General features: G+C 37.6%; 3 protein-coding genes across 3 annotated transcripts in view; 1 reads left to right on the top strand and 2 right to left on the bottom strand.

Moving 5' to 3' along the window:
- The window catches only part of si:dkey-237i9.1 (SEC14-like protein 1), a 29,005-nt gene extending 24,235 nt beyond the window's left edge, over nt 1–4,770 (top strand). The window contains exons 12-16 of the mRNA XM_062435593.1: nt 120–254; nt 380–514; nt 936–1,187; nt 1,300–1,478; nt 4,084–4,770. Of these exons, the coding sequence (XP_062291577.1) occupies nt 120–254; nt 380–514; nt 936–1,187; nt 1,300–1,478; nt 4,084–4,180 (798 nt within the window). The 3' untranslated portion in view covers nt 4,181–4,770. The remainder of the gene's footprint in view (nt 1–119; nt 255–379; nt 515–935; nt 1,188–1,299; nt 1,479–4,083) is intronic.
- Nucleotides 4,771–11,311: 6,541 nt separating this feature from the next.
- On the bottom strand, nt 11,312–11,906 carry LOC133997032 (lactose-binding lectin l-2-like). The gene has a single exon (XM_062436588.1). It carries the CDS (start codon nt 11,831–11,833, stop codon nt 11,336–11,338), a length of 498 nt encoding a protein of 165 aa, XP_062292572.1. The 5' UTR covers nt 11,834–11,906; the 3' UTR covers nt 11,312–11,335.
- A 3,357-nt stretch (nt 11,907–15,263) lies between these two features.
- LOC133993517 (lactose-binding lectin l-2-like) lies at nt 15,264–15,898 on the bottom strand. Its single transcript, XM_062432510.1, has one exon. It carries the CDS (start codon nt 15,794–15,796, stop codon nt 15,305–15,307), a length of 492 nt encoding a protein of 163 aa, XP_062288494.1. The 5' UTR covers nt 15,797–15,898; the 3' UTR covers nt 15,264–15,304.
- Between the last annotated feature and the right edge of the window lie 1,150 nt (nt 15,899–17,048).

Below are 17,048 nucleotides of genomic sequence, written 5' to 3'. Positions count from 1 at the left end.
CTGCCAAAACACAGGTGACCAGGTGATGTGTGTAGACACTGATTACACTGACTAAAGTTGCTGCTATGCAGCCTGTGTAGACACTGTAACTCACATTCTCTTCTGCCTTTGCCCTTTAGGTGAGTCCATTCATCGATGAAAACACCCGCAAGAAGTTCCTGATCTATGCAGGCAATGACTACCAAGGTCCCGGAGGTCTGGTGGACTACATAGACAAGGAGATCATCCCTGACTTCCTGGGAGGAGAGTGTATGGTGAGCGAAGAGTTACGCTTTATTATTTGAGAATCTAGTTTTACCTCCCATACTGATACCTCCTTCATTGACCCAATTGCATGCGTACGTGTCTTTATCCGTGCACATGCTTCCTCTTTCTGCAGTGTGAGGTACCAGAGGGCGGACTCGTTCCAAAGTCTATGTACCGCACGGCGGAAGAGCTCGAGAACGAGGATGTCCGCCTTTGGACCGAGACCATCTACCAAAGCGCCAGCATCTTCAAAGGAGCGCCACATGAGGTGAGGCTGAACACAGCAGCCTGCAGTGATGTTTAAATAATTATGTAGGGCAGGAGAAGAGAGAGGTGTATGATGCCTCAGATGTAAACCTACTGCCATCTAGTGGTTGTAAAGTGTATATTACTTTATTTTGTTGTTTTTTTGAATTGGCGATGCTGTGGAACATAATCTGCCTGCCGTGACAAACTGTTAGTCACGTTATATAATTCATACCAAAGGGAGAGATGCATCGTCATGCATAATCACCCCTCTGGAAGCAGTTTTGGCTTCCTGTGAATGAGCCAGCAATGTCACAAACAGAAACTCACATTGTATTTCTTCTTATAAAATGCATGTAAAGCAAATGAAAGTTCATAAGAGATCAAATGTGTCTCTTCTGCATTTCTTGCCTGAAAAATCTCCCCACATCCCTTTTAAACAGCTTCTGATTGAGATCATCGACGCCTCCTCGGTCATCACCTGGGACTTCGACGTCTGCAAAGGCGACGTGGTTTTCAACATCTACCACTCCAAGCGGGCCCCTCAGCAGCCACGCAAGGACCCCCTGGGAGCCCACGGCATCACCTCCCCGGGAGGCAACAACGTCCAGCTCATCGACAAGTCCTGGACGCTGGGTCAAGATTACAGCATGGTAGAGTCCCCGCTCACCTGCAAGGAGGGAGAGAGCGTGCAGGTGAGAATCCAGGAGTGCGGATTGATGCGTAATAGTCTTGATAATTCTCTGCAAGATGTTTTTTTTTTTTTTTTTTATGTATTATGAACTCGTGAATCTCTGCTGTCTTTAGGGCTCCCATATTACACGATGGCCAGGTTTCTACATCCTCCAGTGGAAGTTCCACAACATGCCAGCCTGCTCGGCCACCAACCTGCCCCGAATGGACGATGTGCTGGCCACCCTGCAGGTGTCCTCGCACAAGTGTAAAGTCATGTACTACACCGAGGTGTTGGGCTCTGAGGACTTCAGGTTGGTAGCCTTTAATGTGTGTGAGTTAGTGTGTGTGTGTGTGAGAGAGAGAGAGAGAGAGAGAGAGATGCAGTATAAAAGTACACTCGTGTCAATGTTGTGTATGTATGTGTCCATAATTTTTTAATACGTTTTAAAGAATTTTACTATGATGTTGTAATAGTTTTAATTTCAAACATTATTCCTTTATGACTGCTCATTTTTCACTCCTGTCTTCTTACAGTTTTTCCCTTCTACAACCTACCTCATAGTGCCACGTATGACTTATTACTTGTGAATGAATTCAATCTGTTGCTAAAATGACCTTATGAAATGCCCTGAAAGCATCATGAGTTTTCTAGGCCCAGATTTTAAAATGAGGATTGCTTCCATCCCTCGGAGAATCTCTTTTATCCAGCTTTTTCTGTCCAATACGCTCCTGTTCTATTGCTCACAACCCACTCCTCTTCTTCTTCCTCCTCCTCCTCCTCCTGCTCTATCTTCTTCCTGTGAAGAACGGCTTGCTGTGATGTGCAGAGTTTGTAAGTGGCTCAGTGTTTGCCCCTTTTTATCCTTTTTAGCACTAGCTCATCACCGCTGCTTCTGACTGCTAATTTGAACTTCAGTGGCACTCACGCTTCCCATCCAGCAAAGAGATGCCTGTTCGCATCTGTTCTTGCTGGTTTTTGTTAGCGCCGGCTAACAGAGTGTGTCGTAGTCTTATGAGCGTGTCTCCAGTGAAGAAAGGATCCTTGCACAGACAGTCTAACTCTTCACTTGCTGGCTACAGTCACCCCGCTTGCATGACTAACAAAACTAAGAATCCAAGGCTGGCCTGAATTCAGCACACTTGCACTCAGCTGCTGTATACCCACACAACAACACACACACTTTCCCTACGCACTTCAACAAACATTTGCAGGCGTGTATTTGTTTTTCTGCACTCATCCATTCTACTACAAACCCACTGACCTACTTTTCTTTCAATGCAATCACTGTTTCATTTTATTTTTCTCCTTTAAAAGCACTGACCCGACTGCACAACCCTAATCTAACTAATTCTAGGAGTATTTAACAAGATGTGCTAATTGTTGAAACATTTATTTGAGACTAAATATCTAAAAATATCTTAACATCTAAACCACCGGTCTGAACTAAGTGAATATAAAATGTGGGTAACATTCTCTTTGACCATATCTGTAATGTTTTATACAAGGATGTGTATACATATATAACATCCTCAAGGCATTACAAACATATATTTAGTTCTATCAAAATTATTTACAAGTTTTGAATTAATTTGAAATATTTAACGTGTTAAAAAATTACCGTGATTAACACATCAGTGTGTTTCAGAGGCTGTAGGCTCAGATTCAAAGTTAGTGGAGATATTGGTATCATATAAAACTAGACAACCTAAGGCATCCATTGGTACCAAACATGTCATGCTAAATATTGCTCCTAAATTAGGCTTAATTTTGGCGGGAAAAGAGCTCCCTATGAACCCCCCATGTATGAATCAGGGGTGGTTATCTTTTCCATATTTTGGGTATTATTGTGGACCTTGTTGAAACTGGCCTTGACGGTTTTGAAATGTAACCGGCACTTTAAAGGCATAAGTTTTGTTATTGGTGAGTATAAGAAATCTGCCTTTCAAGCTGCCAGTAAATGGGCTTGATGGTTTTATTGGAAATCTATTAGAGAATCTGTGTGAAGTTAAAAAGATGAATTGGTCCAAATATAATCAGATTTTTTCTTTCTTTTTTTTACTACTTGTCAAATAGGATATCAGGCTAACAGCTCCAGTATGTGCTTGGCTCATTCTCTGAATAGAAGAGAATTGATAATATGGTTCTGGCTTCTCATATGGCCCTGTAAAAGCATTTCATAAACTTTCTTGGTTGAAATTGTGATACAAGACTCTGTAAGGTATTCTGACTATATTTCACAATATCCTAATGCATTATCATGTGCAGGTATATATGATACATCACACACAGGCCATATATTGCCTAGTGGAATCAAACCAGTGAAATGAGCAGCCTCTCTACTACATATACCTTGATTTATAAATGTTGAAGCACTCTTTAAGAGTGCTTCAACATTTTAAAAAAAGACACAAAAATGCTCCATGCTTTGCCACCTGCAGGAAGCCGTAACACTGAAGGCTTTTTAGTTAGTGCACGCGAGATAGTGGATCTGCTTCAGCCTACAGCACAGCACAGCCTGCCCTGAAAGAGCAATCACTTTTCACCCATAGTATTTATGAAAATACTTAATCTGGAACAAACAAAGTATTTATAGCATCTTGAAATCCTCTCTCACACACACAGTTTAATTCTAACAGCCCTGAAACGCTTAGTTGTTGCAGCCTATGGCAGAGCCTCGTGTTGTGTGCCACACAGAGTGAATCCTCCTCCTTCTGTGTGTTTGTGTGTGTGTTTGTGTGTGTGATTTGGCTGCATGGGGATTTGTGCAGATAGAATGCATTCAATTTTAGTCACTGGCAGATTGAGGTTGCTCAGGTTTTTGCATATGTGTGAAATTAGCTGGAAAAAGTGCAAAGTTTGTGTCCTCTAACAAGTTCTCTGGATCTCCCTCTCTCTCTCTATCTCCCTCACCTCAGGGGTTCGATGACCAGCCTGGAGTCGAGCCACAGCGGCTTCTCGCAGCTCAGTGCCGCCACCACCTCATCACAGTCCAGCTCCATGATCTCCAGGTAGAAATTGGAAACAGAGGACTTTTAACGCCCACAACAACCCCCCACTGTTCCTACCGTCAACACGGAAGCCAACTCTTCCTCCCACCCCACCCCCCTCTCTCGTCTTTGGACTCTTGTTCCTATTGCACAGCCAGTCTCTACTGAACTGAAGCATGCTTGCACAAACAGAAGACAAAGAATAAAGGAAAACCGAGGCAAAAAGAAAAAAAAACTAAACAGAGACTGTATGTACAATTTAAAGGGCTGATTTTTGCACAGAGGTCATATATTTTTTGTGCCTGGCACCTCCGCTGGGGCAACAGTTTGAATCAGAACATTTGCAGAATGTTGTTTGTTTGTTTTGTGTGGGGTTTTTTGCGTCACGTCTTGAGCAGGGCGGGAAAGGTTAAAGAATCGGAAGCTGGAAAGAAGCAATATTCTCTAATGCCGGGAGCCGCCAGGGGACCGGATGAAGACACTGGAGACACTGTTACATGCATTTACACGCTCACTCATGCCTACACAGTACTGAGACGACGCAGACCTCATGTGCGTCGCCTTGAAAAGACTGGATGAGCTGTTACACACACACACACACACACACACACACACACACACACACACACACACACACACACACACACACACACACACACACACACACACACAGACGTTTGATGACATGCAAAAAATCTACAGTGTTTGCCATATTACCAGAAGGATTTGTTTAATCTGGTGAATTGTTTATAGGTCAAATGGGGAGGGGTGGGGAGGGAATGGGGGTGTAGACTCTTAACTAGACTTGTGTCGAATATCACTTACAAATAACGTGTTTTTCAAACCAGTCCGGAGTTTTTGGAGTTGAATGGAGCTTAATGAATCACGACAATACAGACAGTGGTCGGCACAGTTTCCAGTTTTATGAGCTGTCATTGTATCGTCACAAGTGGCACAAAAAAACCAACCCCCACCCGTCTGTCTCACGAGGGCTTTATCACACCCCCAGAAAAAGCATCCGAATATTTTGACCTGGGTCTGACTCTTAGCGAAGTTAATCCGCTAGAAGCAATAACACAAGTTTCTACTGTGTGAAATATTTCTATTTATCATGAAGATGTTATGTGGAGGATCATGGGTGCTGCTGACTTGCAGATGACCTCTTTTTTTTTTTTTGTTGTCATAAATCGTGTGTACAGGCAAGCAGAGCGGGTAAACATCAAAATTATCACTTTGCTTTTCGTCTCTATTGTTACATCCATTTCCGGAGAGAAAGAAAAATAACTCGCCATTGGGGGGTTTTTTTCTCTCGTGGAATGATCCAGATTTGGTTTCCAGCGTTTGCACGACTGAGGGATCAAGCTGTCAAGGAGACGCCTCGTCACTGATTTGTGAATGTGCTACTGATTGGCTAAACCAGTGAAATGCCTGAATTTTGAAAGGGTCATGATGTAAGCGGGCACTGGCATCAATGGATTTTTTTTGGAGAGTGATGTAGATTCAGTGTGCATTAGAGGGGATGAATGTTACTGTGTTGATGATGCTTATCATTCGACGGAGCGCCAGTAGAAAACATTGATACTGTACATGTACTGTTGTCGGTTGGAGTTTAACTGTTTCTGGAGACGAGTACTTGATGGAGTGAAGCAGTATGGTGTGTTACTGCATGCTCATGTGGTGATCGGGTTTACTATTTAAAAAAAGAAAGAAAGAAAGATAGCCATTTTAAGAGCCATGTGTCAATAAATACCATTTTAGCCTTTGTGAGCATCACTTAGAAGCGTACCTGCTCTTTGGAAGGTCACCACTGTATTAGATGAGCGGTTTGTGAATCGAATGAACATTTCTAAATGCAACGCATCCATGCAACAGTTTTTTCTTTTTCTTTTCTTTTTTTGATACAGTGTCTGTGGTTATTAAGCATTGATGATTTTTCCATATAGATCTTGCCTATGTGGAGGGTGTAACTGATCACCATTGCCAAGAGTCATCGGGTGCTGTTGCCATGGTTACTGAGTGCAGCTGAGATAAAAAAAAAAAAAAAAAACATCGATAGAGGCTTTTACATGGAAATCAAAGTCCTGACAATACTGGCCCTGCGATTTTTGGATACATGAAACAGGTTGTTTTTTTCTTTTTACTGTAAATGAAAGGTCAAGGAGTCATTTGCGGTGTATGTATAATATGTCCTTAACTGCAATAACATGAGATGCTTTACTGAGAAAAAGGACCTCATGAAAAATGAGGGCTATCATGTGTGATTGATGGTGTAAAAGAATGAATGTTAGAAATGGTGAGAGGAGGGGGGAAAAACAAAGGATATGCCTGTAAACTGTAAAATCTCCCTCTGACTCTCCTGGCAGGTGTGTATCTCTACTCTGCCTCTTCTCACTTGTTCTTCTTCCTATTATTCTTCTTCTTCTTCTTCTCTAAAGCATGTCTAGAACCACAAAACTGACTTTCCTTCAACTGCTATTTCCTTCAGTACTTCATTTCAGGGTCTTCTGATGAAACAAAAAGCAGACCTAACTTCTCTAATTTATCCTCTTGTGTCTCTTTCTACTCTTTGTCACTCGAACACTCCAGTTTTGCTGGGTTTTTTTTGCTTTCCAAACACTTCGATTGTGTGTATCTGAAAAGCAGAGTGGACCTTTTTTAGATTTGTAAGACCGGCTCACCTTCTCGTCTAGAGCGGAAGCCGTGGGCGTTAAGCGTACTGAGATCAGATGTTTCTTTTCCATTTGAATCATTGAATCGAGTGTTAGAGATACCAGAGAACTTTTCACGGTCTGCTTCGTCTCACGCCTCTCTGACTTTCAGCTCTTTCCGCACTAATTAAACTTTCATAAAGATCTCATTGACGAATGAGGGCTATAAGCATTTGTCTCTACTGTTCCACACATTTGTCCGTCTCTTTCCTTATCTGACATCGTTGCATATCTTCTCTTTATTTGTGAAAATTATGTAAAAAGTACTTGTTTGAATTAATCAGAATATGGCGCCTTTACTTTTTTTTTGTGGAAAACATTAAACTTGAATTATGAGAAAATATTTACACTTGTGTCACATTCATTAGCTTCCAAAACTACCATGTTTGCCCTGAATCCATGAGCTAAAATGCTCATTTATCTCCTATATCGTAGAAGCACTGGGCCTTTGGTTGCATTCACTTTTTACTGGCCTTTTAATTAATGAGAAACATATAAAATGAGTCATGTTTGCTGCATGACTGACTTCCGTAATGATCAGAGAAGATGATCCGTCCCCACTGACCTGAATCACATTAATGAAAATGATTTTTGGAGCTGAATGAACATCTCAGGTGCTGGTTATTCTACTGTGGGTTAGTTCGGTTCGCTCACTGTGTTGCCAATACAGTAAACTTTTAAAGCTGCTGTCAAAATGAAATGTTCTTGGCCAAGAGTATGAAAGCTTTCTTTCATCTCATTACATTGTTCACCACTGATTAATACTCAATAACTCACAATAACATGTCATGAATATTGACAGCAAATAAATGTTATATTCATGTCTAAAAGTTGTTGTTTTGGGTGAAATCATGTGTACATAGGCTGCTCTAGAGCTCTACAGTACATCTGTGCTTCATGACCCAATGTAACATTTATCCATATCCAATTCTCCATATTATATAAAGTACAATATAAAATTATTATTATCAACTGTAAAATAAATCATCATAGCCTATCGACACTGAGTGCATGATTAGTGTTTGGCTAATTATCAAGCAGGACTGTAAAATGAAAACAAGGAAATCAAAGAGAAGCAATAACAGATGAATTATTGATCACTATTGATTTACAGTTTTTGAACTTTGCCACTTTCAGGAGAGCTGTTTTTTTCAGTATTTATATTAATTATATTTCTATTGCATCAAAAACATGCTCAACAACACTGTTACAATATTAGTCCAAATTTATTTTGGCACTGCTCTTGTTTATTACAACTAAAGATCGAAGATTCTTTGACAGCCCTAATAAAAACTGTCCCAAATCTTCAAAAAGAAAAGTGCATTAAAATGGTACTATTATTATCTGTAGTTGCATGATGAGATTTCAGCTATTTAAGTTAATTTTAAAAGTAAGAAATATTGATCCATCTGTCAATTTACATTTAATACACAAAAATGGGTAATTCCCTTTTTTTAATCAGTTGAGTTCCTTGAATGTCCAATGTTGTTGAAAATTAAGGTTAGCGAAGTGCACACATTTATTATTTTTTTATTTTTTTTCATTAGACTATGGTATTTTTGTTCTAATTGGTAATAATCATGTTTATGTTGTACAGTATATATCATGGGCTTAAACATTTTTCAGACTGCAGATTTCTTTTCTAAAGTACAGAGCCCCTCTGGTGACATGGTCAAAACATTTTTTTAATTGTGGCCACAATATAGCTATAACTTGCGCACAAAATACTAATTTTGGCCACGAAATAGGTATAATGTGCACACAAAATACTAATTAATAATATTAATATCATGCCTGGACAGCTGGGTAAGCAAATCGAGCGCACCTTCTCTAGAACCTGCAATAACCTACGTCCGGACCAAATTCTGTTCACAATCAGCTTAAATAGTGTCTTTCACTGATCATCTCCTTTGAAAGTAGCATCATGTGTGTGTATATATATATATCATCTTATCCCAAATGTCATCTTATCTTATCCAAAATAAGATGCAAAAACGACTGAAGAGGATTTCTCAAAGTTTTTGTAACAAGGATGAACACAAATTAAGAAAAAAAAAAAAAATAATATAACTGGTGCTCTCTTAGTAGACTCATCTATATGTGGGTTCACTGCTACACTGCTTACAATACATTAAAGAGAAGATCATCTTGAAGCTCATCAGTTCAAATTATTACTGAATATGGACATTTTTGGACAAATAGTGATTTATAATTCATTTCACACTTAAAAGTTTTATTTCATATTTCTGTAATAGTCAGTCATGAACACTGAAAACCTGTGAAGGAAAGAAGATCCTCATAATTTGTATGAGGAATGTGTTTGGGAAGAATGTCTTTGAGTCTCCTACTCTGTTTTTTCTTATAAAGAAAATAAAGTCTAATACAGTGGTCTCCAACCCTGCTCCTGGAGAGCTACTGCCCTGCATGTTTTATGTATCTCCTCACTCTAACTCGTTATCAAGCAGCTGAGGCTCGTCAAAGGGCTTGATAACGAGTTGATTATTAGAATCAGGTGTGTTAGAGTGAGGAGATACCTAAAACATGCAGGGCAGTAGCTCTCCAGGAGCAGGGTTGGAGACCACTGGTCTAATAGATCCTTTTCGTGTATTAAATGTAAAATCATGGGTGGAACATATATTTATTTCTTTTAAAATTAAATGAAACAGCTAAATTCTGGTCATGCACCATAGATGATAGTACGATTTTAATGTACTTTTATTTTTAAAGATCTGGGACTCGTTTTATTAGGGCTGCCAAAGAACCTTGGACTCAGGTAGATGGGTCAGTGACAAATAACGGTTGGCAAGATGAGCAATGCAAAAATTGTTAGGGTAGACTAAGGGACCAAAGCACAGGACATGACGGGGGTTAGATTTGAAGAGTTTATTTACAAAAATGCAACATGTGAGGATGGGGGAAAAGTCCAGGCAGTCACCAGGGAAAACACCAGGGAAAACACCGGGGGCGAAGTGAAGTCAGAGTGTGATTGAATCCAGTGAAGACAAAGACTCTGGTGGATGGTGGAGAATTTCCTCTGGTTGCTGGCAAAGGATATGGCATGCAAATGATCCACTGTGGCAAGTACAACAGTCTGGTGAAGAGTGGGTGAAGATCTGGGGTATATATGCACTGCAGCTTGAAGAGTAGATGAGGAGCAGGTGAGTATAATTTACTGGGAGTGGAATGTGACACAGGTCAATGGAGGTGAAAGGAGAGTGGAGAAGGATCCGCCCACACCAGCAGCCTGACACATGACACACAGAGACTGACAGGGAAGGACACAGAAACATTGGGGAAGGAGAAACAAAGAAAAACACTTGGAAATACCAGCAGTGTGTACTTTGCTTAAAAAATTCACCCTTAAAAAAAAGAATGATAAATATTAAATATTTAATCCACCTACAGTGTATTTAAGTGCACTTATACAAATCTGATACATTGCCTGACCATGTTCCTTCTACAGTCAAACACATTGTTTGTTGAAGAAATTGAACCTGAAAATCAAATATGACATTCAACAAGGTTCAGTGAACTTGGTTTTTCATGTTATTTCATTTTAGAAAAAGGAACATATGACGACAAGAAATGATTAGGGTAAACTTTTGTATTATATTTTAAATCAAATTTAATATTTGAAACAACTGTATTCCATTAACCTTTAATTAATAAGAAACAGTAATAATGTAAGATTATACCAGACTAGTTGGTGTGGTATTTTGTTGAGAATTTAAGTATTTTTAAGCAAGTGTAATTATTTGTTTTTTATGGTTACGCCAATTAGACATTTTTACCATGATCCCCTTATATATTGTCTGAAATGGATTAAAAGCAGAAATTTTATACTTGAACAAGAACAAAAGAATTTGTGCAAGGTATTTTCACATTTTAACCCTTTTAAATTTGACTAAACCACATGGAGACTAAAAAAGTAGCATCACATTATAGACCCATATACATATTCTGGAAATGCTCCACCTTTTTTAAGTTTACCCCAAAGGTTAAAATGACAATAGTATTAAAATGGTATATGGAGAGGTGGGAAGATAACCACTTTGTGTTGCAAGTAAAAAGAGAATTATTGACCTCTGGATGAGGCTGCTCGAAGGTAACAAAACTCACTTATTGATGGATCAGAATATGAAATCCATGTAATGTTCCTTCATTTAATCAACAAGCAAAGATTAAGAACATCTAGAACAGACATGTAAAACACTTTAACTAGAACACTGATTTAAATCTGGAAGAGGAAAAATCTTTGAACTGAAATGTCTTCATGCCATTTAAAAGTAAATACCTCACTGGAGTTGCATGTGTGAATGTTCAACATTCATTAAAAAAAGGTTTGTCCACACAATGAAATTTGCAAACTCGCATACATTTTTTGAAATTAATAGTCAGAGAAATAAGTTCTGTACACACATGTAAAATTGCATGTTTAATCACCAGGTAGCACTCATCAGCCATCTCAGTAGCTACTGACAGAGTATGCGAGATGCACAAACAGACGGATAGGTAAGAGAACACTGGAGATCATTCCAATTCAGACGGTTTTCAGTGTAAGATTTGGCGTGAACACAATGTTCATTTCCTAGAGCGTTGTCTGGTTGTTTTGAATTCCAAAAGACAAAGTCCACTGCACATCCATTAGACCACATCCATCTGCCTTCTTTGTGGACATCATTAAGTCCGATCCAGGTGATTCCCTCAGTATGGTCAAAGTTCTTGATCAGAGATTTGACAAAGTTCTGTTCTTCCAGACTGTGCATAGACACCAGGTTGGCCTTCTCTGACAAACAGTATATCTCTGCATCAGCCCAGGTCACACGTGTGGCGACGTACTTGTAGCAGCGGCTGTTGAAGCTGAACCAGAACGGGGGACAGTTACCACGCTGTAGCATCAATGGACGGTCACTTGAGGGAGACTCTGTCCCCAGAGCCAGACCAAACAAGAAGAGGAACAGGAAGAGCATGTTGGAGTCTCTCTGTCACAGGAGCAGGATGAGAGGTTGATCTGTTAGTCACAGCTGATCTGCGCTGTTGGAAGTTATCAAGAATGTTGCAGACAAGTGAAAGGCTGCTTTCTTTTATATGCTTCAGAGAGGCTGTCTGCACTGTTGATGTGATATCATTGGTCAAAAGCACAAACACAAGCAGTTGTACACACCCACACTGAAAATAATGAAGTTCTGTTTAAAAGTGGGTCTTCATCGTTACTCTACAGTACATCTATGCTTCATCACATGACTTCATGTAACATTTGATCCAAATTATATAAAGTACAATATAAAATTATTATTATCAACTGGGAATAAATAGTCATAGTCTAAAGATACTGAATGCGTGATTACTGTTTGACTAATTTTCAACCATGACTGAATGAAAACAAGGAAATCAAAGAGAAGCAATAACAGATTTATAATTGATCACTATTGATTTACAGTTTTTGAACTTTGGCACTTTCAGGAGAACTTTACTGTTTGTTGTTCAATCTTTAAATTGATTATATTTTTATTGCATCAAAAACATGCTCAACAACACTGTTATAATATCATACAATGATCATTTAATTATTTAATTGTGACATTGCACTTTTTATTGCAACAACTTAGAATAGAAGATTACCTTTTTACATATTATACAGTCATATTCAAAATGAGTTTGTTCTACTTATATCTACCTGAGTCTAAGATTATTTGGCAGCCTGAATAAAAACTGTCTCAGATATTTACAAATATTGTGTATTAAAATGGTACAGTTATCTTTGATTACATGATCAGAGCTCAGATATCATTGATGTAATTTCAAAAGCAAGAAATAAATTAATGATACATTTTAATACACAAAGGGGATCTACTAGGATCTTTTTTCTTTATAATAAAAAAAAGAATAGCAGGTCAGAATAAAACATTTTAAATGTGTTTTTAATCTTGTTACACAAGCCTTGAGAAATATTTTTCAATCTTTTTTGTCATCTTATTTGGGATATATATATATATATATATATTGGTTATATTTACATAGCATAAAGTAATGAGGGTAATATTTATGTTTTGTTACATTTATTTTACCTATCCATGGGCAAATCAGGGCAAAAAACTCTAAAATCTAAAATATAATTGTTGGTACCACAAAGTACTGTGTTCAAATGTAACCTCAACAGGTATCTAATATTTGTTACAGTATTACAAATAAGAAAGTAAACCAAGGAAAGGAAATCATTTTTGCCATGTGCAATTAACATATTCATCAATTTATCAAACTAACTTTACATCCCAAGAAGGAACTATAGGTCTCAATGAATGGCATTAAGGCTGGTATGGATTAATGGGGTTAGTATGAAGTTCCTTGCCTTATGAAGGCTAAGAAATATTTGTCATGTTCTTTGCTGACCTTTTGGGGATCCAGACCATATCATCTGCAGACGTGTCATCTGAAAAATGTATAGCTCCATATCATATAAAGTACAATATAAAAAATTGTTTTTACTAACAGGCATAAAATATCATGGTCTAATGAAAAAACATGCACGAGGAGTGTTTGATTAATGATCAACCAGGAAGTGAAAACAAGGAAACCAAACAGAAACAAAAATAGCTTATTACTGATTTATAGTCATTGAACTTTGTCACTTTCAGGAGATATTTGCTGTTTTTCAATATAATTATATCTTTATTGCATCAATGATCAAATATTTTATTATGGTGTCAATCACTGATATAAAATCAGGGCATGAAGTTCTAAAAATCTAAAATATAATTGTTGGTACCACAAAATACTTTGTTCAAATGTAACCTCAACAGGTATCTAATATTTGTTACAGTATTAAAAATAAGAAGGTAAACCAAGAAAAGGAAGTAAGTATACTATTTTGTATTTATTTTAGCCATGTGCAATTAACATATTCATCAATTTATCAAACTAACTTTACATCCCAAGAAGGAACTATAGGTCTCAATGACTGGCATTAAGGCTGGTATGGATTAATGGGGTTAGTAAGATCACATTGTAAACATATTTATACATCTCACCATTTCAATTGTGTACAGGCAAATCCACTTCTGCTGTCTATTTAATTGAAATGAAGAAATCCAATGTTCTTTTTAACATTTGATCTGAGTCACTTAGAACACTGACCTGCTGATTAAGCAGAAGGAGCCAGGGATCCAAACTTAACATTGGGATGTAATTTGAATGAAATTTAGATCTAAATTACAAGAGAGAAAAGTTTTGCATTGAAATGTTATCATGATATTATTGTTAAAAGTAAATCAGTCAAATGTACTTACTTTTACTTTTAAGTCTATGGGGAAAAGTTGTGTTAATACTCCTTTTGCTCAATCTCTGGAATCACATGTATGAATGTTCAATATTCATGAAAATAAAGGAGATCAGAGAAGTGACTTTTGTATAAAAATATTTCTAATTTTGTGTGGAGGCCCAATGCATTACAACAGTGCAACAGGTAGATATTCACCAAGCTGTCCTTAGCAACCATCTCAGTTTCTATGTACAGACTATGTGAGATGCAAAAACGTCAGCCAACAAAAACACTAAAGACCCCTTCATGTTAGACACCAGAGGAGAGATGAGCATCATCACACTGATTTGTTCTTCTGCTGCTCCCAAGTGGCCACAACATTCCAGCGTTGCATCTTTCTGAAGTATGCACTTCCACATTGATGAACTTCTGAACATGGCACAAAAACTGACATGTCTGTATAGTCATATCTTGACTATAAAGTAAATGAAAATAAATCACTGATATTACTAATATGCATGTGTGTGTTTTGTACAGGTTAACAGTAAAAATAATCTCCACATATACCAAGTGTTATAATAACAATATTATTAATAATGTCTATGGAGAGTTGGGAAGTTAATCACTTTGTTGCAGGTAAAAAAAAAGAATTAGTGGAGGTTGCACAAAGTTAACAAAACTCACAGTTATTGATGATCAGAATATCAGATCCATGTACTGTTCCTTTATTTAATCAACAAGCAAATATTATGAAAATATAGAACAGACATGTTAAAGCACTTTACCTAAAACAATCATTTACATCTACACAAACCTGCAAGAGGAAAACTGGGGATTGAAATATCTTTATGCCATTATTGTTGTTTTTTTTAAGCAAATGCTTTTTGTTGTAATTCTATACATTTTGTATTATCAAACAGGGGGAAAAGAAAGCTACATGTGTAAATGTTCAACATTCATGAAAATAAAGGCTTGTCCACACATTGAAATATGCAAACTCAAAGATTTTTGCTACACTACTTGTGTTGATAATGTGAACATCCAGCACTGGTGAAATCAAGAGTGAGAGAAATAACTTCTATACACACATGTAAAATTGTTGCATTTTTTTGTGGGGGCCAAACACATTTCAACAGAGCAACAAGTAAATATTCACCGATGCAGTCAGCAACCATCTCAGTTGCTATGGGCAGATTATGCGAGTTGCACAAACGGACGGATAAGTGTCAGAACATGGACGATCATTCCATTTCATACCAGTATCATGGTTATTGTGAACACAGTCCTCATGTCCTCCATAGTTGTTTGGCTCTCCTTTGTCCCAAAAGACAAAGTCCACTGCACATCCATCAGACCACATCCATCTGCCTTCTTTGTGGACATCATTAAGTCCGATCCAGGTGCGTCCCTCAGCATGGTCAAAGTTCTTGATCAGGGATTTCACAAAGTTCTGTTCTTCCAGACTGTAGATAGACACCAGGTTGGCCTTCTCTGACAAACAGTAGAGCTCTGCATCAGCCCAGGTCAGATGTGTGGAGACGTACTTGTAGCAGCGGCTGTTGAAGCTGAACCAGAACGGGGGACAGTTACCACGCTGTAGCATCAATGGACGGTCACTTGAGGGAGACTCTGTCCCCAGAGCCAGACCAAACAAGAAGAGGAACAGGAAGAGCATGTTGGAGTCTCTCTGTCACAGGAGCAGGATGAGAGGTTGATCTGTTAGTCACAGCTGATCTGCGCTGTTGGAAGTTATCAAGAATGTTGCAGACAAGTGAAAGGCTGCTTTCTTTTATATGCTTCAGATAGGCTGTCTGCACTGTTGATGTGATATCATTGGTCAAAAGCACAAACACAAGCAGTTGTACACACCCACACTGAACATAATGAAGTTCTGTTTAAAAGTGGGTCTTCATCGTTACTCTACAGTACATCTATGCTTCATCACATGAATTCATGTAACGTTTGATCCAAATTATATAAAGTACAATATAAAATTATTATTATCAACTGGGAATAAATAGTCATAGTCTAATGATACTGAATGCGTGATTACTGTTTGACTAATTATCAACCATGACTGAATGAAAACAAGGAAATCAAAGAGAAGCAATAACAGATTTATTATTGATCACTATTGATTTACAGTTTTTGAACTTTGGCACTTTCAGGAGAACTTTACTGTTTATTGTTCAATCTTTTCATTTGATTATATTTTTATTGCATCAAAAACATGCTCAACAACACTGTTATAATATCATACAATGATCATTTAATTATTTAATTGTGACATTGCACTTTTTATTGCAACAACTTAGAATAGAAGATGAAAGATTATATTACCTTTTTACATATTATACAGTCGTATACAAAAGGAGTTTGTTCTACTTATATCTACCTGAGTCCGATGTTCTTTGGCTCAAAAACTGTATCAGATGTTTACAAATATTGTGTATTAAAATGGTACTGTTATCGTTGATTACATGATCAGAGCTCAGATATTTTTGATTTAATTTCAAAGCACAAAATATATGTTCTCCCTGTCAATTTTTATTTCATACACAAATAGGATCTACTAGGATCTTTTTTGTCATCTTATTTGGGATATATATATTGCATAGCATAAAGTAATGAGGGTAATATATATGTTTTATTACATTTATTTTACCTATCCATGGGCAAATCAGGGCATCAAGTTCTACAATCTAATATATAATTGTTGGTACCACAAAGTACTGTGTTCAAATGTAACCTCAACAGGTATCTAATATTTGTTACAGTATTAAAAATAAGACGGTAAACCAAGGAAAGGAGGTAATCTTTGCCATGTGCAATTAACTTATTCATCAATTTATCAAACTAACTTTACATCCCATGAAGGAACTATAGGTCTCAATGACTGGCATTAAGGCTGGTATGGATTAATGGGG

The sequence above is a fragment of the Scomber scombrus genome, chromosome 2 (assembly GCF_963691925.1).
Source record: "Scomber scombrus chromosome 2, fScoSco1.1, whole genome shotgun sequence".
NCBI lineage: Eukaryota > Metazoa > Chordata > Actinopteri > Scombriformes > Scombridae > Scomber > Scomber scombrus.
The sequence above is the reverse complement of the archived record's forward strand: the minus strand, read 5'-3'. Positions and strand labels throughout refer to the sequence as shown.

Coding starts and splice junctions, on each gene's coding strand:
- LOC133997032 (XM_062436588.1), bottom strand. CDS start 11,833: ATGCTCTTCCTGTTCCTCTTCTTGTTTGGTCTGGCTCTGGGGACAGAG.
- LOC133993517 (XM_062432510.1), bottom strand. CDS start 15,796: ATGCTCTTCCTGTTCCTCTTCTTGTTTGGTCTGGCTCTGGGGACAGAG.